The 25,569-nt window shown below is 43.3% G+C and overlaps 1 protein-coding gene across 2 annotated transcripts in view; it reads left to right on the forward strand.

Moving 5' to 3' along the window:
• The window catches only part of Crim1 (cysteine rich transmembrane BMP regulator 1), a 179,786-nt gene that overhangs the window by 19,833 nt on the left and 134,384 nt on the right, over positions 1-25,569 (forward strand). For both annotated transcript variants that reach the window (XM_021186083.2, XM_029471628.1), the window contains exon 2: positions 18,155-18,328. In XM_021186083.2, coding sequence (XP_021041742.1) covers positions 18,155-18,328 — 174 coding nt within the window. The remainder of the gene's footprint in view (positions 1-18,154; positions 18,329-25,569) is intronic.

A 25,569-nucleotide genomic window follows, 5' to 3' on the forward strand; every position in this document is an offset into this window, starting at 1 on the left:
GCCTGCTGCTGTCATTTTAAAAGAAACTATTATAAACATAGCATGATGGAAAAGCTATCTAAAAAACTTTTCTTAAGAAAATACACACACACACAAATACACAGAACCAGCTTTATGATTTTATGTTTCTTTCTAGTCTTTTATGTATTTAGGTTTTCTTTATGCACTGTGTATCCTATTTCTTTCGGGTTTGTGGGTACATACTCCTGTCTTGTTACGTGGTCTCCCTATTATATTTAATGTAAGCCAAGTGGTTGCACTGAACTGAATACAGCCTTCTCCTTCATCTCTTTGCCCACTTTCCTTTCTGGGCTGTGTAGAAAGCAAGCAAGAAAAAGTCCCTCCAAGTGAGCTGATCAGAAGGTCTTCCGAGTGCCTAAGCTCTGCAAGCAGATGACTATAGTTGTGCCTTCTCCCCAGCTAAGGATTAGCCACTTAGCACGTAGGATGTGCCCTTTGTGTCTCTGCTCAGGGCATAATTTAGCTCTTGATTGCTGTCTGTTCTGTTCCAATGGAGCTGCAGTGACTCTTAGGGCAAGCTATAGAGCTAACTAATGATTGTAGGCTTTGTGCAACTTGCCAGCCCACTGAGAGAGACGTTTGAGTTCATTGCCTTTCGGTGGGGAGGGAGGAGTGGGATAGCATCTAAGCGAATTACATATGCTTCTAGAGTATGGGTAATAAATGTAAGTCAGTACTAAATAGGGAGCTAGATACTAACTTCACATTGATTTTGCAACATGTGTAGTCTACATATATCATATATACTGTAGATTTTATATATTTCAGACAGTCTCTCTCTCTCACTTCTACCACTTTATAAAATAAAACATGGAAACCTAGATTTTACCCAGACACAAATTAGGTCCATGGTCATGACTGGCTGTTGAAATCCTATCAGGAATACATTATTTTCTATCGTTATTGACTTTCTGCTTGCTCCTACAATTCTGACACTAGTTGCCTATTCAGTTTATGTCATGTGTCTCAATATTTCAATTTTTTTTCAATATTTGAAGAACTCTTGATTCAACCAGTTGTAGAAATAGTCTTCAAAAATCATATGATCAATTTTCATATAGAGGTTTTGCATTTTTTAAGTACCTTTAGATTTGAGGGATACAGAACACTTTGGTTGCCCCTATAGTGTATATTTCTGTAAACTGTGTATGATATATACCAATCAAGATATTCCATAAAACAGAAGTGTATCAAACTAGTACTTAAGAGATACTTTTTTGACCAAAATACTGACTTAAAGGAGTATAAGTTTTTACTTGGCCTTTAGTACCACCATCAGAGTGTGTATGCTGAGGTTGTATTGCTCAGATGACGAAAGAGATATGAGAACACTGCTCACAATTCAGAAAAGGTTTGAGACAGAGACAACCTGGGACTTTCCTAAGGTGTAGCTCAGGGTGGGGCCCGTGTTATTGAAATCCCTTTGTAAAACCATTTTAAGCTGAGACTCAGTAGATTGTCTCCAGTCCTTTGGTTAATCTTTAATCAGCTGCACTTTATTATCTACCTAGACTACAAGTGCTCCCTCACTGAGCTTATAAATGTTCACATCTATTTATAATGAGCTGGGTTGGTGTGGTCCTTGTTGTATGGTAGACGGCGATGTGTATGGGGGTGCGTGTGTAAGGTGTGTATGGGGGTGAGTGTTTAAACAGTAGGTGAATGATACTGTGATGTCGCCGGGCTACATTTTCTTGCTTACAGAGCCCTGGCGTTTGGCCAACTCAGAGGAGCGGGGAAGAGGCGTTGGGTTTTCAGAGCCCTGGGTTTATTTCTGGCTGTTAGGATGAGCGACTGCTAGAGAAGGCATAAATATAGTTTGAGGTTCTGGCCAGAAGTAGATGGTGGATGGAATTGTTTATGGGTGGATGTTTATAGCTGGCTTCACACTTTACCTCTTTAAGAGTTGGTTCTTCGGACGAGTGACCCTAATGTCTAGCTCTTCTCTGGGACTGTCTTCAAAGTCTCTACCAGTATGCTAGTCTCAGCCATCTGGCCCTTTCTTTCCACATTCAGAACTCGGTACTCAACTTCTTAACCTGCTGGTGAGAATTGAAAAAAAAAAAAAAGCATCAAGTGTTGGGGGAGTGGTGGGAAGACAAGTGCCATATATTCCACAGGCACACTGTCTTTGATGGACAGAGTGGTGTGTGGCAGTTTGTGGCCCTGTACCTGTCCTTCATCGTGTCTGGCCCATGGCTAGAGCAATAGGTGACTAACTCTGGCTGGCTTCAGTGTGTCTGTCAGTTGATCACTGACTTGCACAGGCTCTGAATTCTTTCCCTTGCTTCTGCCCACATGGAAATGTTGTCCTTGGTTGATCCTCACCTTCAAGGCCTACACACATGTACTTGGGTCTATGCCTAGCCAGTGACCACAGCTCTTCTCATTAGCCTTTACCTACCCTGTAGCACTGCTGTAGTGCCCCTTGCTGCAAGTTTCTCAAACAATGGGGTCAGGGTCCTCTTGGGTCATTGCACCTACAAGTACCATTAGGATGGTCTCTGTTTTCTAAGGAGGGTTAGGAATATATTTCAAGAAAGCCTAACTGGAGAAAATTACTTTCTCAGGAAAAATATAGATGACAGATTTCTTAGAAACCATATTTTATTAATAGTAGCAAAATTGTGCTTGAAGTAAGTTCACAGGCTAGCCCAGTGACTGTCTTATCCTGGCCAAGCCACTCCATGCTTTCCATCTGGAAATGGGCATAGTGGTGGTGTCTTCTCATTGGGGAGGTTATGAGAAACAATTAATATGGAGAGTAATTGGAGTGGTATATTGTACTTAGTGCACACACAGTAAATACCGGTTGCCGTTACGTCTTTGTAGCTTGGCATGGAACAGGGGCTTTCACGTACCAGGTGCTTGTTAAAATGCCACGTTAAGTGGTGTGTTCAGAAGGTAGGGAGGTGGTTGTCTTTTCTCTTGCTAAGTATAAATAAAGGTGTTGAGTGTGGTGGTGTAGGCATGAGAATATTTACTCCCTGGTTGGGAGTTCCAAATCCTGTTCTAATCACAGCGTGCCTGTGATTTGATCAGATCTACCATACCCAGTCTGTCAGAAGTTTTGTTAATATTTACTGGCTCCTAAGGTAATTTAGGGAAGATGAAAGAGCTTAATCAGGGGACTTATTTCCAGTAAACACTGTTATTGGTACATTCCAAACCCCTAAAATAGGCCGTGGATATAATAAGAAAGCTCTGTTCTTTCTTTATGAGCTTGCTCTGTGTCCTTACTCACGGGTGCCTTTCAGGTGGGCATCCCCATAGGGTAGACAGATAGATACATTGTAATGAAGTTGCTTACCATGCCCCTTTGTAGCCCCTCAGTACCTAGTATGGAGCAATTGCTTATTGCTTTGGTTTTTTTGTTTGTTTTTTGTTTTTTTTTTTGTTTTTTTTTTTTTATGAGTCAGAAGTTGGTGAGTATTTTTCTTCAATCCGGTAGCTTAAATGCTTGGAAAGGGCTGCTGTTGATTTTCCTCATAGGTAGGCGCCATCTTGGGTATTGAATCTGAGGGTGCCTCTCAGAGTTCCTGCTCATACCAGAGCAATGGATGGACTCCAAATGGCCCAGATGAGATGGTGGGGGTGGGGTAGGATGCCACCAGTTATCTGTGATTTGTCTAAACCCTACTCCTGAGGAGAACCCTGGAAGCTCTCACAAAATGAGGCGAGCCCTTGGGTCTTCTTGGTTCTGTTTTTTTTTTTTTCCTCCAAAGTTAAGAAAACAAGTTCTTTTTTGTTTTGTTTGCTGACAATGTTTCATGTGATAAAGACTGTCAGCTGGAGGACAAGAACTTTGTTTCCATGAACCAGCAGTCACCATTTTTAAAAGGCCATCCTAGCTAGAAAAATGTGGGAGGACTATGCATGAAAGCCCCATGTCTGTTTTGTTTTCCTAAGTGATTCTTCACGTTCAAAACATATTTAGATTTAAATAGAAGATTTGTGCAACAGGAGTGCAGACAGGATCCTTTTTGGTGGTGGAGTTTGTAAGAGCTTTAAGCAAATGTGCCCATGGTCTCCAGCAAACAAAGCAGCCTGTTCTGTTTGAAAAAACACCATTTCTACCGCTCATTGTCATTTTAATAACTTCTTTCCCCATTCTAGTTCTCTGTATTCCATGATCTTTTTCTTTTCTTTTTTTTTTTTTTTAAGCCATTAAATCTTCCCCTGGTACTCAACTTATATATATAAAAAAAAAAATTATTTTAACATAAGTGACTACAGGGTGATTCTTGTGTGGAAAGATTATTTCACCCTGGTTTGAAGGATTCCTCATTTTGTAGGAAGAATGGGAGGGCACGTGGTCGCTCTCTCTACCCCACATCTGTCTCACCCACACTGAAGCGGTCCATTTAAAGTCGGATCTTCATAAAAGGAAGAGCTGTCACAGGCACACTTTATGGGCCGTCTAATTGCTTCTGCTGTAGTCCCACACTGCTTATGTGCAAAACTCGGGTGCTTTTATTTCATCGCTGACAGGAATGCAGTCTGCCAACAATACCGGGAGAGTGGCTCGTGGCGGTTTCTGTTTGTGAACAGAAAACCCTGAGCCATTTTCTCCTGGAAGGTAGTGTGTGTGCAGGAGAGAGGTAGGGGAGAGAGACAAAGGGGGGGAGCATCCAAATTCTAAGTTAAATCCCGATGATTCGCCACACACAAAGCAAACTGTATGTGTTTGATCCTTAATAAACAGGAGAGCCTTATTGCAACCCATGCTTGGTAAGAAATAAGTGGGTGATAGGTGATTAATTGGTCAGGATTTTTTTTCTCTTTTTTAAAAAAAAGCAATTGCTTACAGTGAGATGGTATTTCTTTTTGTAGGGTTATATTAATTCTTACACACTTGCTTAGTCTGTCTTCAGCCTTGCCCATAGGCATTTATTTATTTAAAGCAATGGTTGGCTTTAAAGACAGCAGAAGGAAAACATTTATTTAGCAGCATAGCTGATAGATTTGGACCATTCAGAGATTTTCACCATTCGGTCTTGAGACAGGATTTGGCAGGCATGGTCTTGATGGCTTTGACTAACATATGAAGGCTACCTTAACTAGGTGCCTTTACCTACCTCATGCCCTTACTCTCCTGATGTTCCTTCTCCCTTCTTTCCTTCTCAAGTCTGTTTCCATTAACGATATTCCTATTTGTCCTTGTTAGGGCTACAGTTCATCTCCCCACAGTTTCATCTCCCCGTGGTAGCTTTACCCTCTGGGGTTCTAATGGTGTAAAGAGTCAGCCGTGGGCAACGTTGGTGTTGCTCCATTTATTCCTGGGCTGTAGGTGAGTCAGGTTGTCAGTTCCTATTCTGCTATGACCTTCTGCCCTAGGGCAATCATGATATACCGTGTATCCTGGAACCAAATTCCATGAGCCTTTAGGCATCCAGTAGGCTGACCTGGGAAGTCCTGGGGAGGTTTGGGTTGAGACCTGAGAGGGATAAAAACAGAGCAAAACCGGATGAGATTCTGAGAGACCTGGGCCTGAGTGGCAGAGAAATTCAGTGTTGGGAGCTAGGTTGTTCCTCAGTGAGTTAGGAGATTTGGATGTTACCTGGGAGTACAAGGGGCGTTTTATTAGTCCAAGGCGCATCAGACTCTCAAAGGGACTGGGGCCAGAGGACTATTCATTTACCAGGAGTCAGAATTCTAGAGATAGTTCCTTAGAAAAGCCTCCCTCGGCCAGCCCCTCTACTTGACAATTAGATCTGAGATGGTGAGCCAGGTATCAAATGCTCTTACTATTTTAAAACGTCTGTAGCACTGACTTCGTTTTCCTAAATCTGTAGCACTGACTTCGTTTTCCTAAATCATGCACAGAGGTTGAAAACTTGTCCACTGTGAACGAAGTTCTTGGGGGCCCCGGATGCCCGTCTTGCCCTCATGGTACTATCCGGAACATAGTCACAGTGGGTTGAATTGGCCCCTGGTGAACTTTTAACTCCAGTCTCCCTACCCTGCCCTCACCCCCCACGAAGGAATCTGTAGCCCTCCCTGGGGTGGTGTGAAGCCTCTGGAATGTAGCACTCTGACCCCTGGCAGTTAGGCGTCCTGGATGGACCTGGCCTGGGAAACAGGAAGGAATTGGGAGGAAGAAAGCAGCTTGCCCCATGGCCTTGGGGTGGGATGGAGGGAAAGGAAACCCAGGGTGGTGTTAACTCTCCCATCCCCCAGAGCAGCTCAGGAGGCTTCTACCCAGAGGGTTCACAGGTAGGAACAGGTGTGTTGCTGCTAGGTGGAGGGTGAACCCTCAGCAAAGCTGGCTTCAGGCATGTAAGCTGCTACAGAAGGTAGGGTATTGAGGAAGGGATTTTGAGGTAAAGAGAAGGGTGCACAGGAAGTCATAGATGCTGAAAAGATGGATGGAAACCGGGAATGTCCAGAGACTGCCCAGACTGAGCACATGTCTCACTTCAAAAACCAAATGTATCAGAAGGTAAGAAAGACCCCTCCCTACCTCCACCCAAAGGAAACTGCATCTCATTTTTAACCTTAGAACAGAACCTACCCTGTTTGACAAATAGTGTGTTAGGTTAGTGATGGGAACAAGGAACTTTGACGTTCATTGTTGCTTACTTTTCTCTCCTCTCTCTTATGGATGGACCACACTGGGGTCACTCATCGACCCGGGAAAAGGTATGCTGGACAAGTGTCAGGTTGATGATGCTTGCCTCAGCTTCTTGCCCCTTTTCAGGACATACAACTGTATCCTCAGTTTCCTTCCAATTGAATTCTTTGGTGGAGAATTCATGTAAACCCTTCTCTAATCATGAGCTAAATTATACTGTTTCCAAACTGCAACAAGATTTGCCGGGGAGGCAAGCCAAGCATTTTTGTTAAGAGATACTTAAAATTAAATTCCGTGCTTTTGTGAAAGGAGTAGAAATTATAGCTTCTTCTGTTTTAGAAACACCTGTTTTTGTTGAGGAGAGACATCCTCTTGCCCCTGGACTTGGAGAATTTGGTTTTCCTCTGCAGCTGGAGTCCCCCGTGCTTAGGAAGTTAACTCTTCCTAAGCCCCAAGTTGTCCTGAATGGTAACCAATGCCCCATTGTTGTTCTGCATCTGTGTGAAACAAGGGTGCTGCCTCTCTTCCCTCTTCTCACATGCTATCTATAAAGCTCTGGGTCAAGTGGTCTGAAGTGTCCCTAACCAGAAGTGTCTTGGATAGTAGGTTCAGAGTTTACTCATTGGATATGTAAGCAAGGTGTATGTAGCAGGCTTTCCTCAGCTTGGCTGGTACAAGAAAGGAGGCAGATACAAGAATGCCAGACCCTCACGATACAAGTCTGCCAGAGAGCATAGCAGTTTGCCACAAGTTTGGAAGTTCAGAGCCAACAGAAGTACTAAAGGATGCTTTAAAGAGCAGTAACGTGTCTGTATGTGCTGCGCAGCTGCGTCTTGCTGGGTCTCCTAGTCATTTGGTAGAAACTAGTGACCCTCTCCGCTAGTTAACCAGAACGTGCGTTTGATTGTAATAGACTCTGGAAAGTTTGTCAGTGCAGTTATTTCTTCTTGGATCTAAATGTGTTCATTCTTGAATATACTTACTGTACTTAGCAAAAATTTCAACCTTTGGGTGGGAGTTAGGGTGTATGTAGTTCCACAAGTTGTGAGTCTTGTGATTTGAATAATTTCCTTGTGGTTTTCTTCACACTCTGAAGACTGACTATAAATAGAACACGCGTTGCAGAGTTACGACTTTGGAACATCCACCTACCTAACTGCATATGGGAATACTTCTGTGGGAGCATGTGGGAGAAGAATTGGGTAATTCACAGTTTTTGTTTATGTTTCATTTGAAGCCGACTAGTTATTCTCTGTGAGCGCATGCTTATGCATGCATGTGTTCTAATTAGAAATACAAAAATGTATGAACTTCATTCTTTGACACTGCCATAGTTTAAAATACCTGAAAATTACCATCGTGTCCCCAGAAGGCCTAATTACTGTAAGGTTTGTTTATTTATTCTGCATCTCGTGATATTAAATATGAATGTGCTCGTAATGAATAGAACACTGGAGACATATAGGAAGTTTTTTGCTGTTTTTGTTTTTTGTTTTGGGTTTTGGGTTTTTTTTTTTCCAAAGTGTTTCTCTGTATAGCCCTGGCCATCCTAGAACTCTTTCAGTAGACCAGGCTGGCCTCACACTCAGAGATCTGCCTGCCTCTACCTCCCAAGTGCTGGGATTAAAGGCACGCACCACCACACTTGACTATATAATTTTGAAAGGTTTTAAAGGTGATGCTTTTCTTTCAACGTAGCAGCAATAGTAACCATGTCACCTAGCCAGACATACCATTCTCTTATTTCCTTCAGCAGGTAGTTTCTGTGGCCTCACGGTGTGCTATTCATCAGCTGCACATGGAACCAGGATAGAAATGAAGAAACTTAGAGTCCAGCTTGCAAAGCAGCAGCTGTAATGCTTTAGGGTCAGGGAAGGGTTGTTGGGGGAGATTCTAGATGGGGTGTGTCGAGAAAGGTGTCATAGAGACTTGAGGTAGATTAACCTAGGTTAGATAGCTGTAGCTGTGAAGAGGGCGTGAGAGTCTCCCTGAGACGAGGAAATGGTATCTACAAAAACACATGGAAATGAAAACGTACCTTTACCCAGGGAATTGACTCATTCAGCAAATACTTCTGCAGGACCTACTTGTGCTGAATTCTATTACAGTCGTGGAAGATACAGAAGTGAGGACGGGCAAAAGTCCCTACCAACCTAAAGCTTTGTAGTAAAGAAAGAAGAGGCAAACTCAAAAAAGAGCAGGGAGGTGGGCAGCGACTGTGGTGGTGCTAGCTGACTTACACTCTTAAATAGTTAGGGGAAGTCCTGCACAAAGCCAATCTCAGACCTGAGGAATAAGGTGGTGGGGTATGCACCCACCTAGAGATGGATGTTCCAAGGGGCTGGGGCACAAGTGCCTGCCTAAGAATCCTTGTCACTGTCCCATCATCTCCATTTGCTGGAGAATCCAGGGCAGACTGGAAGGACGGGCTGCCTTTAAAGTCAGTGTGTCAGACAGATCTCATACTGTCAATTTTTCCTAACTAGCCATGCCTGTTATGCTAGCTCTCGTATTTAATACAGTTCTCATACACATTGCTCTCAGAAATTAAAAAAAAAACCATGTATCTTATGGTGAAACAAGTTATCATTAGGAAATTGTAATGTTGTGCATAAAAATATTGTTATCATGGACTGGTACTTGCAAACTGCTTCTTGTTGGGACCAAATAGCAAGATTCCTGTAGTTGTGAGATCAAATGTAGACATATCTTACACACACACACACGCACAGGTTTGGGTTATTGACTTATTGCTTACACACTCACCCACTGTGATGTTGAGAGCTGAGTTTCGTGATACGCAAGTGTCCTACTACTGAGCTATCCTCTTCAGCCCCAGAGGTTTAGATATTTAGGGAAGTTACCTCTTTGTAGAACAGTCTTGGTGTTGAAGGTAAGAATCCATCAGAAATAGAGCTTGCGGGATATCAGTCTTTGGGTGATTATCTTCCACTTGGTGGATCCTGAGGAATGCAGATGTTAGTAAGGTGAAGTTCACAGCAGGTTTACGTTGATTTGTGAAGGCATTTCTTACACCACAGGTACTGGCTGAATTCACAAAGCCATTATCCTGAAAAGATTCCTTAATGCTACTTATAGATCATTACACCTTTAAAAAAATGTCATTATGTGCCCTTCAGGAGCCTTGCTGTAGATGGAGGCATTGTTTGCTCTCACAAAGAAACCTTTGTTTCTTAGAGGGTAAAAGAGTTGAGGTCATGCTTATAAGCTTAAACTTTCCATCCTTCTGATGGTTGCAAAGGAATGCCCACGAACTGTTTGTCTTGGCTACAAGGTGTGCTTGCCTGTTCCCAGTGTTAAGGGACCCTCAGCAGTGGGCCTCAAGGTCATATACCCTATAGATAGGCCTTGACCAGAGTGAAAGTCAATGGTGGTCATATCTTGCGTTGTCAAGAGTTCATGTCTTCAGCATCCAGTGAACTTGAAATTTTGCTCAGGCAGTGCCCAGCTCACTTTCCCATAGTCTTTAGTCTTCACCTTGCCTGTGCAATACAGTCTGTGTGGAATTCAGACCTAGGTGGCTGGGTTCTCACCTCCGCCAAGTGAGTTCATCCTGGTGAGGCACCTAGTCCATTTGCTGACACATCACAGTTGCTCATCTAGTATTGGCTGTTACCAGGGGGTGCAATGTGCTTCCCTAATGTGCTAGCTGGGTCAGCTTCTGTGACAAAGACCTTAAATTCTACAAAGGACTTATTTTCAGAGCATCCTATTTTTTGTTCTTGCTTAAAGATTCAGTCACACTTTTCACCGTGGGTATTCACACTTCACTATAGGCGTCCACACTTCTCACCATAGGCCTTCATATTTTTCACTGTAGGTCTTCACACTTTACACTGTAGATGTTCACACATCTCACTGTAGGCGTTCACACTTCTCACTGTAGGTATTCACAATTTTCACCATGGGTGTTCACACTTCTCACTGTAGGTGTTCACACTTTTCACTGTAGGCATTCATACTTTTTATTGTAGGCGTTCACAGTTTTCACTGTAGGTATTCACATTTCTCACCGTTGGCGCTCATGCTTTTCACTGTAGGTGTTCACACTTCTCAGTATAGGTGTTCACACTTCTCACTATAGTCATGGTTCACACTCTTGGATTAGTGCAGCTCTTATACCTTGTCTTCTGATTTGCTTTTGGTTATTTGACTAACAGCTGCAAGGCCACAGCATACATTAATATTTATAAAATGGTTCTGTGCATTATTCATGCGCCCAAGTGCCTTTCTGGCAAAAAGCATTAACTCGCATCATATTATCGAATGCCATGATATGCAGAAGTGGCAGAAAGGAAACTCAGAGTTTATTATTTGCTATTATTTCTCTAAGATGGTGGAGACATAGGGTGTCTATTCACTCATTCAAAATGTCATAAATATTGATACATAGAAGCACTGATTCAGACAGCATTGATATGAAAAGACTGGAGTTTATAGTAGTAGTTTCAGAGTTAAAAACCTGAAATCCAAAGATGCTTGGTCATAGGTGGCTTTCTTCATCTTGCTTCAGATTTACTTTCTAGAAATAGTTTGACCCTCGGATATTCACATTGCTTAGCTCTCATTCCAGTCCTCCTGTCTTCTGTCCCGATTCCTTTCGGCAGATGATGATGTTTTGCGAAGTCGCTAGTTGCCGGGTCCTAAGATAGCTCAGTAAGGACTCTGCAGTGCCACAAAACCCACTGTGGTGGTTGAGGGAGCGAATCTCCGTATGCTCCGTGGTGATGCTGTTTGGGAAGGCTTAGAAGGTGCAGCCTTGGTGCAGGAAGTTCATCTCTGAGGATGGGCTCTGAGAGTTCCTAGGAGCTTCCTGTGAAGTTACTGTAAGCAGGGTTGTGTAGTGCTGTGGAGTCATGCAGCAGCATGGGTAACAAGATGAGCACCACTTAGTGTTGCTGCAGCAAGGGGACATGTGGAAGACAGGAAGTTGAAGATGTGTGTTGGGCTTAGTCTAAATGGGCTTCGTGCTCCATGCCAAGGACTTGAAGGGCCAGATGTTGGACATTTTTATAGACCATTGTTTGTAACTAGAGAATCCTTAAGAAGCTTGGGGCTATTCTCTTAATGCCTCTCAATAAATGTTATTTACACAAAAGTACCTCTTTAGGAAGATGAAACACTGGGACACGTGAGAGATGGCTGAGGAAGGTTTTTAGGGAACCCTGATGAAGAGATGAAACAAAACATTAGATCCTTCCCTAAGAGAGTCTCCCCTTACCCAAGACTTACTATTTTTAGGTGGCAAAACATTTGCTAATTGAAGACTGTGGAGTTAGATGTTTCACTGGACATTCAAGCACAGTGATGGCTACATCAGTGGGTCACCTCACTTAGTGCATACTTTGAAACAGTTTTCAGATCTCAGCTAGTCTTTGAATAGGAAACTGCTTCAAATTTAAGCGATGACTTTCAGAGCGACCGAACTCTGTGGCAGTATCCGCAATAAGTTTTTAGTATTGCGCAATTTCAAAGGTGTTGGCAAACCTTTAAAGAAACTTGAGAGCAAAGTCTAAAGGGAGCCTCATGAATTATCCATCCCACCCCACCCCCCATTTGGTCATTAAAATTTTGGAGTCTAGAGAGCTAGATGCGGAAGGGTCCTTCAGGAACCAGCGTCAGGGCTAGGGCTGTGGTCACCTGGCCAGGGCTTTCTCTTACATCATCTCATTTTAGCTTCTCGTTGTCCCTATGCAATGTAAGGTACATGCTAGTTTAGACGGAGTTGTGAGGTGACTTGTAGTATGTTGGTTAGCATCAGGCTTTTCTGTCCTCTCTTCTTGGTTTTCGTTGTCCTTGCTTCTAGAATCAAGACGTCTTCTCTTTAACACTCCTTACTATGCTTCACCAGCAGACATCATTCTCCCTGTATTTCCTAGACTTTCTCCACATACTTGATATATGACTTTGACATGAATGATGGCTACTGTATAAAACCCTTTGCCTGACATTGCCAGGCATTAGCACCCTGGCTCAGGTTGGCGACGTCATAGATACCAGGATCTTTGTGAAGCAGATATGACTGAAATAAAGAAGTGATGTGTCCATTCACACACGTACTTCACTTCTGCTGCTCCTGTTAGCGGCACTGCAGATGCATCTGGTGAGGAACGCAGAGGTAGAACCTTACATGTGCTAATCAACATACAGTAAGAGGTCTGGTTAATCGCGCTGCTCATTTTCACCGTTCATCGCCGAGACACGATAGGAAGCAGTGTTCGTTACACATGTAGAGCGTGAGGTCCCTTTCCCTCTTGAGCAAGTATTCCTATGGATATTTTAGTATTGCGGTTGTTTTAGAGACGTTGGTGTTGTCCACGTTGGTGCCTAGACACCAAACATAGCTCCGTTTTGTGCAGATGTCTGAAAAGGAAAATTGCACTAGCAGAAGTCCTTTCTACTGATAACCGTAAAAACGACCTTCCTGCTTTGCACTGATTGCAGCCCAGGAAAGAGGGAGAGAGAGGGAAGGGCCGGCTTCCAGAGCGCAGACTTAAGCCTGGAGAAGAGAGATGGACTGCTCCCTGTATTAGGTTCCTCCTGGAGCAGAACGGAATGCCTGATAACAGCCAGCTGGGAGCTGGGGCTGCGCAGAGCAGCATTTGGACCTTACAGGAGTGTCTAGGCTGGCGTGGAAAGAGATACCAGTATTAGCTATTTGCATCTTACCGTAGCCACAGGGATATGTGAACAGCTGAAGAATTAATTTGATCTATATTCCCCAAAGCCTCTCCTCTGCCAACAGAATTCCATTACAGTGAGCTTCTGAGTGTGTATTGTGAGTTTGTTTCTCCCTTTTTAATGGCTGCTCTAGCATATTTCTGGCAAGTGAGCTGCTACGTAAGGGACGGCCGCTATCTCTTAGTTGGGAGTAAACTCTGTTAACCAGAGCAGGAGCGGAGCAGAAAAGGAGAAGCTCTGAGTATACAGGTATCTTCTGCCTCTCAGGAGGCAGATTTCAGAGTAACCTGGTCCTCTATCCAGTAACGGTTGCCATACCTGACATGTTCTATTTCCAGAAGGAGGAATAGTTTGATGAGCAGAGAAGTTGAATCCAGGATCAGTCAGGCTACCACAGCTAATTCTTGGAGCATCCCATATGGTGCAGAGGAGAGGTCTATTTCCTTTTAGACCTGGAGTTGAAGGACCTCCCAAGTACCTTGTATGAGGCCTCACCATATCATTCTGCCTGGTGCTTCCTCTTTCCTCCTAGGATAGGAAAGCTCTGTATTTAAATTTTTAGGTTTCAAGGATTAAGATAAGAAAGATTCAACCTGCACTGGATTCTGATCATCTCAGATTTGATCAACTTGGAGGGCTAATCAAATTTCATTAAATTTTGCCTTCGATCTCTGTTGATTTTTCTCTGTAAAATTGTTTTAAGGTATAATGTTCCGTAATAGAAAACTATAAAAGCATTTGTCTTAGAAGCATGCTGTTCTTCATCCTATAAAATGACCGTTGCTAAGGGAACTACTTGCAAAAAAAAAAAAAAAAAAGAAAAAGAAAAGAAAAAAAATAGACTATTGATTAGGTGGGGCCAGAGAATTGAAAGGTTTTCTTTTCAAAAAAGTAGAGAAATATCTATAAGATAATGTTGGCTTCAGAGAGCTGTTTCAGGCTGATGGAGAGGGTGCTGGTGGCATCAGCCTTGACTGCGATCCTGTAGGTGTGGCCAGTGCTGCAGCTAAGGCACTTCAGCTGAGAGACAAAGTGGTCCAGAGCCAGGGAGATCATGACGAGCTGCTGCCTCTTAGTTCTGATTCTGCATTCAGGACAAATGGTCTCCCTCTGTTAAGACAGGGAGAAGCACCTGGTCTTCAAAGAGCTTGGCTCTGAAAATGGCCTTCTTGGAAGGATGATAATGCCACCAGGTGTTAAGTGGACGTCGTCTGAGAGACAAACAGAGAAAGAGATTAATGGCATATGATTCCTAGTCAGAAATGACCAGTGTCCTAGCAGGTCTTTAAAATATGTGTCTCACCCAGTGCTCTTGTAACAAGCTTTTTCAAATAAGACCAGCTTTAAAGTGTTTTTAAAATGTTTTGTTTTTATTATAGTCATCTCGAAACCCTTTTTTTCTTGCCACCTCTTGTGTTGGTTTTATAACAGGCTATACTGTTATTTACACCTGTACAGGCTGATGGAGAGGGTGCTGGTGGCATCAGCCTTGACTGCGATCCTGTAGGTGTGGCCAGTGCTGCAGCTAAGGCACTTCAGCTGAGAGACAAAGTGGTCCAGAGCCAGGGAGGATACAGAAATTGATAGTGTTCTGGCCTGTTAGGTCTCTGGCTTATCGGAGAAGTTTAACTTAGATAAAACCTTAATATCTGTGCAGATGCTTGCAGGTAGATGATGGAACAGCTTATTCTTCTGGGCATTGGAGAAGACATCTCAAAAGAGGTCACATTCAGGGTGGGGATTTAGCTCAGTGGTAGAGCGCTTGCCTAGCAAGCTCAAGGCCCTGGGTTTGGTCCTCAGCTCTGGAAGAAAAAAAGTCACAGTGACCTGCGTCTCACTGGAAGAATGAATAAGAATTATGTTGAAGCAAAAGAAAACCTGGGTTGTAGGTAGAAACACAAAGTAGTGGGAACAGTTATAGGCTCGAAGCAAGAACCTCAATGCACATGTAAGATAATAGGTGTGAGAGCAATCACGAGAAGAAGGCTCTGTCAGTACCATGGCGAAGTTTGGACTCTGTTGTCTGGCAAGAGAGGACCATTAAATAGTCTTGGCTTTTAAAGAAACACAGCCAAAGGGCAAGGGAAATGTGGTAGGGAGAGAGTACAGGACTAGGTGGTACACCCCTCTCCATGCCCCACGATGGTAAACGTGGGTATGAGGTGGCACGCTCGGGCACGCGTGTGCGCACACACACACACACACACACCACAGTGATGATTTAATGTCGGAATGGGGTGTTTATTGCGGGAAGAATTATTGTGTAAGAAGCAAACCCATTTGGAAATGCTGTACATACTTTAAAAGTCAGTAATAAGAGATTTCCTTTCATTAAAGAAGAAAATAAAGTCAGACAATAGGGATACACACCTTTAATCCTAGCATTTGGGAGTCAGATCTCTGAGTGTGAGGCCAGCCTGGTCTACAGAATGAGTTCTGGGACAGCCACACAGAGAAACCTGTCTCTAAAAGGCAGGGGGTTGGGGGAGGGAGGGAGAGGAAGAAAAAGAGGAAGAGGAGGAGGAGGAGGAAGAAAACATGGGTAGTCTTTCCAGTGGTTCAAATGTCTTATAAATTACTTACAAGTTTTGAATCTCTGAGGATTAATCTCTGCATTGCAAATTTTAATGTGCTGTCACAAGCAGTCACAGTTCCCCTGAACTGTACCAAGACTGTCCAAATAGCACGTCAGCAGCTCCACACATCTAGGAGACATCACTGAGGTACGACACCATGTCCTAACTAAGGACAGAGAGAGCTTTCCAAGCTTGAGCTGCTCAGTGTACTTTCTAGTTTTCAGAGAACTGTGAGGATTTCAGTTACCATGCAGTTTGCCTTTGTACGTGTGAGTATTATTTATGTGTTAAATGGGCAAAGAGAACAGGTTATAAACTAGATCACTCAGGTGTCTGCTTAAACTTTATAAGCAGAAGATCATCAAAGCTGGGTCATTGATTATGCAAATGAGCCTACTCTGAAATCAAAACAGAGAGGTTTTGGTTTTTTTCCCCCTCTCTTCTGCTATTTCATAGAATCATCCTGAAGCTCTTTAGGCTGTGATTTCTTCTCCTAAGTGTCCTTGGCAAGAAAATTATTTCAGTAAGGGAAACACAAGAGAGAATGATCTTGTGTAGTGTGTGGTGGAGGGATGGCATCAGTATCGTTAGCTTGGTAGAGACCATAGCTGTTTGCTTGCGCCGTCTTGTAAGAGAAAATACACCTCCGCACCATGCTATGAATTCATGTCAGGGCCTCACCTTGGCTAGGCAGCACTATCGTAGCGTTGCACACCACAGCTGGAAAACACTGTCTTGAGATGACATTTACTCTTCAGTGCGAGCAGCAGGTGTAAGCGTTCTTAAATGCAAGCACTTTGAAGTTTTCTCTGTAGATATCGTTATCTGAAACATGTTTGCCGTCCAGCAGTCAGTCCCACTTGGGGTGTGTGATAGGGTCTTTTAAAGATAACATGAAAATAACGTGTGTCATGTCCCCGGCGACCAGTACCGAAGTACTTGGTTTTCATTAAGAGGTATTTGAAGTAGGAGGAACATAGTTAAAAATGGAGCGTAACTAATGTTTCTTATGTTTGTCGCATTTTTCTGAACTGGGTCCAGAGCAGGGGTTGGGGTTGGGGTTGGGGATGGGGAATTTTAATTCTCGTTTTTTAACTGTGTGTACCTCTATGCGTATGTAGTTGAGCGTACAGATTCTGACGGGGATCAGAAGGTGTCACATCTCCTAGAGAGGGAGTTACAGGGGATGATGTTACAGTGTGGGGACCGGGGAATGGAACTCGGGGTCTGTGCAAAATCAGTACTCGCTCTTAATTGTGAACCACTTCTCCTGCCCCAAGACTGGCTTAGCCAGCCCCAAGGTTGACATTAGGACCTCATTGATTGCCATTTGTCTCATCCCAGGACAGACATTTGAATGGTCTCACCTTCAGAATGTCATGACCTGTCTCTCAACTAGGTTGTAGCCCTTTGTAGCTGAGGCTGTGATCCTCAGGTTTGTTGTAGGTAGTGTTGGGTGCCAGCAGTGGGTCCCAAAATATGCTGCCCTTCACTGCGTCTCCCCCCTCCCTCATGGCAGCAAATGATGCTTGATGTTCATTGGCTTCCTTGCTGTATTGTACAATACAGTGAGGAAAAGTTAACCTATTAACAAAGGTAACGAACTCATATATAACTTATAGTAAACATGAAATGGTCAAAGAAGCTTTATTTAAAAATTAAGAAGTGTGTATGCACACCTGTGTGTGTGTGTATGCGTGTACACTCGGGAGCTCGTGTGTGCATGGGAGTGGGACATGCCTTTGCATATGGAAGTGAGAGAGCAACCCTGGGTACCATTCCTTAGACACCAGTCACTCTTTATTTATTTTCTGAGAAAGGGTCTGTGGAACTCACCGATTCAACTATGCTGACTAGCCAGCCGTCCAGAGATCCCCGTCACCTCCTCCCCAGCACTGAGACACAGAAGCACACCCGCTTTTCTTGGGTCCTCCTGTGTATACAGTATGCACTTTGCTGACCAAGCTATCTCTCGAGCCCTGTGCCGTCCCCCCACCCCCAATTAAGTATTTTGTAGGAATCGTAGTTGGTGAGGCACACAGGAGACATACACTTTGACCCCAAATGTGACGATTTCATGTCTACATGTGTGGCTGTATTTCAGGCTTCCCAGTGACTTAGGAGGTAGCCTGCATTCATATGTACAATTTCTGCCCAAACTGCCTTTCGCAAATGATGGCCTCCCATTTGGGTGCTGATCTTGACATCCCGGTGTGTGTTTGATCTCAAGGCCTTGGAAGAAAGCGGAGAGAAAACCTGTCTCTGGGTAATTGTCTTGCAGATGAGGACTGGGATGATGACCAGCTACTAGGTTTTGAACCCTGCAATGAGAACCTTATCTCCGGCTGCAACATAATCAATGGGAAATGCGAATGTGGTACCATCCGAACCTGCAACAATCCCTTTGAGTTTCCAAGGAAGGATATGTGCCTTTCAGCATTAAAGAGGATCGAAGGTAAGCATGCTTTGTTGTTGTTGTTGTTGTTGTTGTTGTTTACTGTCTTGTTTGCTCGACTCCACCTTGTGCAGCCGAGCAGTGATAGCATTTGAGCCTCCAAAGGCAAGGGCAACCTTAGAAGAGTCCTAATGGAGAAGCTTACAGTGTGTCAGGTGCTGATGCAGTTGAAGCACATGTTTCCCAGAAGTATGGGCTATGGTGCGCAGTCCTCCTGTGAGCAGGGTACCTTGTGCCAGCTGGCCTAGGTCACCTCTGCATAATGGATGATTTCATGAGTGGTGCGCTCGCTCGGGATCAGCATCTGTTGTCACTGGGTCCATTCTGCTTGATTGGCCCTAGCGTGGCGCTCTGCTAATTAGAAAGATGGCTCATCTGGCAGAGGGGAAGAAGTGGAGAGAGGAGAGAAGTGTGCCGGTAACACTGAAAGCTAAGGTGAACTTTGCCAGGAGCCAGAATCAGGCAGGTATGAATGGATAGTGAGACACTTCACCTCTGGAGAGAGTTCGGAAATTAAATCAAAGTCGCAAGAGAATTACACTAATATATATGGTCCAGAAACTTTGTCTGTTCGTGCATATAACCTAGAAAAAGCAATTGATAGCTTGAAAATATATTTGTAAACATGGAAACCCCAGTGGAAGAACCCTGAGCTAAGTGCTGAAGCTTGCAACAAGAGTTAAGAAGAGGGAGGCCTAGATGCTAGCCCTGCCCTACCAGGACTGGGTTTTCCCTCATCCCCGGGTTCTTCCTGGTCAGGGGAGAGAGATGACAGAAAAGGAGTGTTAACAGGAGACAGTCTTAAGTTCACCCCTTTCCTTCAGAATGTTGTCCTTCAAAGAATGACAAAACATACAGTTTAGACTAGCAAGGATTTTCTGTGTCCAAATCCAAGGCAGCCCCTGGGGCAGCTGAGCAGGACCGAAGTTTCTGGAATGTATTAGCTTTACAATGTATTAGATTTATTAAGCCGTTCAAATAATAAGGCATTTATAATAACCTATAAAATAGTGCTGCTCTTTTGCACTTACCAGAACTACTCAACAGTTGAGAGACTGTAGTAGAAAATAATAAAAATAAAATAATAAAAACAAAAGTATTCTGTGACTGAACCCAGGCAGGGACTCATGCATGCTAGGCAAGGGATTAACTGATGGTGTGTGTGTGTGTGTGTGTGTGTGTGTATTCTTCTCTTATACATTACATCCCAGTCATAGTTTCCCCTCCCTCTACTCCTCCCAGTTCTCACACACCTCCTCTCTACCCCAAATCCACTCCTCCTCTGTTTCCCTTAAAAAAGGAGGAGGCCATCAGAAATATCAATGGAACACAGCATGGCAAGTTATAAGAAGACCAGGCACAAACCCTCCTATACAGGCTAGATGTGCCAACCAGTAAGAGGAAGAGGGTCCCAAGTGCAGACAAAAGAGTCAGAGACACACCCTCTCCCACTGTTAGGAGTCCCACAAGAACACCAAGCTACACAACCATAACATATGTGCAGAGGGCTTAGCACATATGTTATGTGACTTACAGGGTCCATGATTTAGTCATTGTGAGCCCCTCTGAGCCCTGCTTAGTTGAGTCTGTGGGCTGACGTTTCTCTCCGGCCTAACAAAACATTTTAGAACTACAGAGAGAAGGAAATAACACTCCTTCTAGTCCTTAAGTTTTGTACGTGGCCGATTCGAGCTCTCACATATAGATCCGTTACACGGTCACCTAGAGTTATAGATGATTTAGTTACATGCTTGTTTAAATCGTTTTATCCATATTTTAGAAGTCATATGAAATAATATGCCAGGCTAGGTCTGCCACATCTTGCCATTCTTACACTTACGAAACAGCTGTATCCAGTGTTCCCCATGCTCTGCTGTGACTGTCCCTCAGACACTTTGCAGTCACTTAACTAATGCCCTGCTCTTGAGCATGGTCTCTTCACGGCCATCTAGGTTGTTTTGAGATGTAGCAGTTTGATTAAGAAAGCTGTGTCACCAGACCTCCTGTCTGTTCACGTACAATTAGGACAGTTTCGTCTGTAATAAATTAGGCATTTGTGCGTAACCTTCGTGATGACTTTCAAAGAGTGATTCTATGGTGGCTGTGTGTGACATCTCTTGTCTCTTACGTTGAGATCGTTCCACAGGAATTGCTGTGTCTAGTTAAATTACTTTACTTAAAAAAAGCTCGTTTTGTCAGAAGGCTTTCATGTAATCCAAGGTAGGATTGATTGAGGCCATGGAGGGCTAAATGGTTTGTTATTCAAAATAAGGCGTTCTGTAGTTTTTGAGATCATTTCAAGATCTCAGGACTGGGGGAATTTCCCTTTTCTGAGGAGTAATTTGGAGGGGGGAGGAATCTCTTATTGTTAAACATGTGAAACTTAAAGATGATCTTAGGCTTATGTGTAATTGAGCCTGTAAGACTGTTAAAAGTTTGAATATGTCGTTGGAATACTGTAGACGTCTTCCAGTCGAGCAAGATTCACCTAGAACTGTATCTTAAGCTATGATGGAGGTAAAGTGTTTAGTAATGGGCTTTAGAACTGAAAACAACCTGAACTAAAACACACAATCTTGAACTGGGAATTTACATGGCCTTACATGTGTGACACTAGGAAAACTGGTCAAAAAGAGCAAGGTTTCATGCAGGGATTGGATAGGACTGGGTGGCACATTTGGTGTTGTGCAGTGAACATCGTGAAAAGGAGGCAGAGACATGGGGCTTTGGGAATCCTTCCCTGAGTTAGCTACAAGCTCTAAGGAGTAACGTCAAATGAGGTGTACTTTCTCACAGGTTGAAGAAAGGTGGGCAGCCATAATGAGCGTTATTTTCTATCACTGTCTTACCCTGCATGGGCAGATAAACTTGTGGAAGAGGCTTGGTGGGAGAAACGGGAATTGAATCCACCTCTGAGAAACCCATCGAGTAGTTCTACAGAAATAGGAATCGATAAGCAAACTTGGACAGAAAAGATGATACACCCATCGGAGTACTTGGACTTGATTGAATCAGTGAGCTTTGTTGGCGAAAACGAGTGGATTAGCTTAGTGGATGATGGTCAAGATAAAGTTTAGGGTCTGATATTTAGGATGTACACAGGGGCCGTTTGCCAAGTGTGGGATACAAGAAGAGCAGCTTTCGTGGGGAGATTGGTTGGGATCTACTTCCTAGGTTTGTTTTGCTATATTTGAGGTGTCCACGGAGAAGCAATGGAAAAGGATGTGTGTAATGGGCCTGGAGGGGCAGGGAGATCCAAAGTGGAGATAAGGGTGATGAGTCGCAGGCCAAGGAGAAGGTGGTATCCTCCATGCCTTCAGGGTCCATGGGTGATGTGAGTAGATGGAACGTGGTGTGACAGGAAATGGCGTAATAGAGGAGAAAGGGTCACACCAGCGTGACCTGAAGTGTAGTGAAGGCGGTGCCAGAAGGAGTCCTCAGTCACAGCTGCTCTTAGCTAGGCGACAAATTCACGCACAAAGACGTCATAGATCACTTTAACAGACTGTGAAGTAATTGACTGATCGGCCCTGTTATTTTGTTTTGCTTTCCCTAAAGCTTGTAGGATTGTTTGTATTAGAGCAGGTCAGCCTGTCCCCAGAAGGGGTGCTGGTTCAAAGCAGAAATCCCAAGATAAGGAAGTGACTGGAAAGGGAGGTGATGACAAGATTATAATCCTGGCCTATTAGGATCCAGAAGAACCCTCCCTCCACCAGTATGTCCATCTGGGCCTTCAGGCACCGTTCTCTTTACTGTTCAGCGCCCATGGCTTCCTCTCTGGTCCTGTTTAGCCAGGAGAAGCTGGGTGTGCACAGGGCCAGTGAACTCTCTGGCTCCCCTCTCCACTCTGCTCTTCCATCAGCTGAAGGACTTCTGTGTGGCTGTAAGAGTGCAGGAGCATAAACTGCATCTTGCCAGAGAAGTTTTAATTTCATCTTTAAACAAAAGATGTGTTATAAGGGACCTAAGGCAAACTCCGTTTACACAGTTTCCTATCTGTATTTATTTGCCAGGCTCTGTTCTCTGAAGCCAAGCTGGTTTTAACACGGAAACAGACACCTTCTATTCTTATGGGTTTTGTTGTTGTTGTTTGGTTGGTTGCTTGCTTTGCTTTGCTTTGCTTTATTTTGTTTTTCTTTTTGGATATTAAGGACCTCAGAGCACTGGCTTTTAACTAAATTTATTATTTCAGTTCTGTCTGAGGAAATGATATTGTTTCTTTCTAACACATTTTTAGGTTTTTTTTTAATACTTTCACGTTTTTCCCTCTGCAGCGTCAGGGGCCAAGACTAGATTTTATTTCTGATGGTTATCTTTCTCTTGGTCTCTTGACCCCATTACAAGCTAAGCTTGGTGGCCTCCTCAGGACTCTTGGTTCTTGTTGCCATTTATAATGTTTGTCACTAAACAAAAATCAACTAGTATTTTGAAAACAACATTGCACTGTGTGCTTTCATAGACCATTCTCCAAAAAAAAGATTGTTATTAATGTGTATATGAGGTAGAAGTAGGGGGTGCTCACAGAAAACACCCACAGGGAAAAAAATGTGGTAACATGATGCATTTATGTCTCCTGTGAGGCACTCCTCAGAAGTCTGTCCTGTTTCACTGGCCTGATGGAGATGCTTCCAGCTGCAGTAAGAAGGCTGCTGTCCTGTCACATAAGTACAGAGAAGGCAGAGGTGCTGGTCTTTCCCCTTGCAGGTTTCCTCCTGGGCAAGTCCCGTAGGGAGGGCCTGCTGTCTCCTAGTTTTCTCAGGAATCACCTACAGCAAGGGACTGTGCATGACCAGGAAGCCCCAGCAGAAAGGGCTCCTGCTGGCTTTCCTGACAGTGAGGAGGAGGACCATACAGTGTTTATACAGATCTGCTTCCCCTCCCCAGAGGAGTCAATTCATTATACTGGCCAAAGAGAACATTGTGTGTTTAATCACTAGAACAAGTTTGAACCACCTCTTGCATTGCTTCTCAAAAAAAAAAAAAAAAAGGAATAGGCTTCAAATTGCTTCACTTTAAATATTAATGCACTGTGGGTTCACTATGCAATTAAAGATTTCTTCCAAGTAAATGTTAAAAAGAAATTAAAAGGCGATGGAGGCATTTTACCTGTTATTCGTTAGTGGGTTGCAGGATGGCTTCATGGGTAAGGATGCTCGCTGCTAAGCTTGGTGGTCTGCATTTAATCCTTGGAACCTGTGTGATGGAAGGAGAGAACGGGCTCCTCCAAGTTGTCTCCATACACACATGCACATCCAATGAAAAAATGTAGAAAATCCTTATTATCACCACTACTATTGATATTAGTATTATGGTAACACATATTAAAGAGAAAGATAAATTCAGAAGTTAGATTCTGAAGAGATCCTCTGTTTGTAATAGAGGTGGCCCTTTGCATAACCTACCAGTCTGATCCTAAAATATGAGGGATGCAGCTAAAACCTCGTGTCTTTGGACTTTTGTGTAAATGATACCGATGTCCTACATGGCATTAAATATCAGTGCCCTCAAAATATTCCCTAATGTAATATTGACCATAATGGGAACAATAACATTGTGATGATTGGCTCATAGGTCATAGAAGTAGTTGTACATAACTGTTGGTTATTCAGGAACTCCATGTAGCAGAGTTAAACTTACAAGGCTCTTCTAACAAGGCTCTTCTAACACCTCATGAGTCTGTTATTCTGTTGACAAGAGGATAGACACGGGCTGTGTGTTGTACATCCGATGAGGTTTACCACACTTCGTGGCCTCTTCAAACCGCTGCAAAAACATATTCATTGATGATTCAACACATATATTTAATTATCTCCCTTCTCCTGCCCCCCCCAAAGGATAAACTCAACATATGTGTCTTTTAGAGACTCAAGCAAGCTGCTTTGGGGGAACCTTGCCCTCCCAACTTTAGGGCGTTAGTATTTGCAGATTTCTAATGGTTAAGTCGGATTCTTCTTCAAGATTACTAAATATAGATTTTGTTTTCCTTAAGTGAGTTAGTGCCAGGTTATGCTTATGACTACATAGCTGTATCTCATAGACACTGTCTTAAATTTTAATTTTAAATGGATCCAATTAATATTGCTTATCAACTTTGGAACTGCTAGGTCTTCTTGTGGCCAAGTGGAAAAAAAAACACATTATCCTCACCTTCCAGATGGCACAAGGATCTCATTACTACCAGGGTCCCCGATGGTTTTTCCTTTGGCTGCTTAAATGCCACTTACAGGTACTTACTCTGGTTATGAAAGACAGTAAGGCCTTTATGAAATTTTAAATCTGTATCACTGCCTCATTTATTTTATAAAGGCAATCATGAATTGATAATACCGTGTACTGTTCTCTAAAAAAAATCTTTTTTATAAAGAACTCGAAAATAAAACATCACACAGCAACATCAACTAGATTGCAGTCTGTATAGTGGACATCCACATAGACTCATTCTGTTTTTTCATTTGGGGAAAATAAATGCTTATACATACACACACACACACACACATATGGAGGTGTGTGTGTGTGTGTGTGTGTGTGTGTGTGTGTGTGTGGTGAGTGTGTGTCTTTAAATGACTTTAACCCCCATTACATGATAGGAGAAATAAAACAGAATCAAAGTAAAATATTTGAAACAGTAGACTTTTAGCTTAGGTTAAGTCAACACTTTAAAACTATATATTATAGGTATATTAGAGGTATAGATTTTTAGAAGAGTTATTGTTCAAACATATTTGAGTTCATTGCCAATTTGATGGTCTGATAAGCGGCACAGGAAAAACAGAAAGGGCTCCGAGAAGGCGGAAACCAGTGTCAAGTATCTGGGAAATAAAAACAGGAAGCTCCAGGAACTTGGCCTCAGACCAGTTGGAGGGAGCAGTCGCTTGAAAACCATTCATTTTACCTGCATTCTGGCTGTGAGACATTGTACAGTGACCTACCCATCTGGGAGTTGTGGGTTCTCCTGCTCTTCAAGGAGATAGGAGGAAGTCCTGATTAAAGATGTTGTGTCCGTTGCTAAGAGAAGCATGGTAGGTAGGTAAAGAGGGAAGTTTTCTTCCACTGCACCGGGAATGAACACAGGAAGGAATTAGTGTCAAGTGAACTTCCATATTGACATTCGAGCCGTGCTTCCCAGGCACATTCCGTAGGCAAGGACTCTTTTGAGGTCCTGTGCCATTCAATGATTCTTCCCTTTCTTTTGTTCCATCTTAACCTCTTTAAGAACATACGCAGCCACATTTTCCCGTCAC

This window comes from Mus caroli, chromosome 17, assembly GCF_900094665.2.
Source record: "Mus caroli chromosome 17, CAROLI_EIJ_v1.1, whole genome shotgun sequence".
NCBI classification, from domain to species: domain Eukaryota; kingdom Metazoa; phylum Chordata; class Mammalia; order Rodentia; family Muridae; genus Mus; species Mus caroli.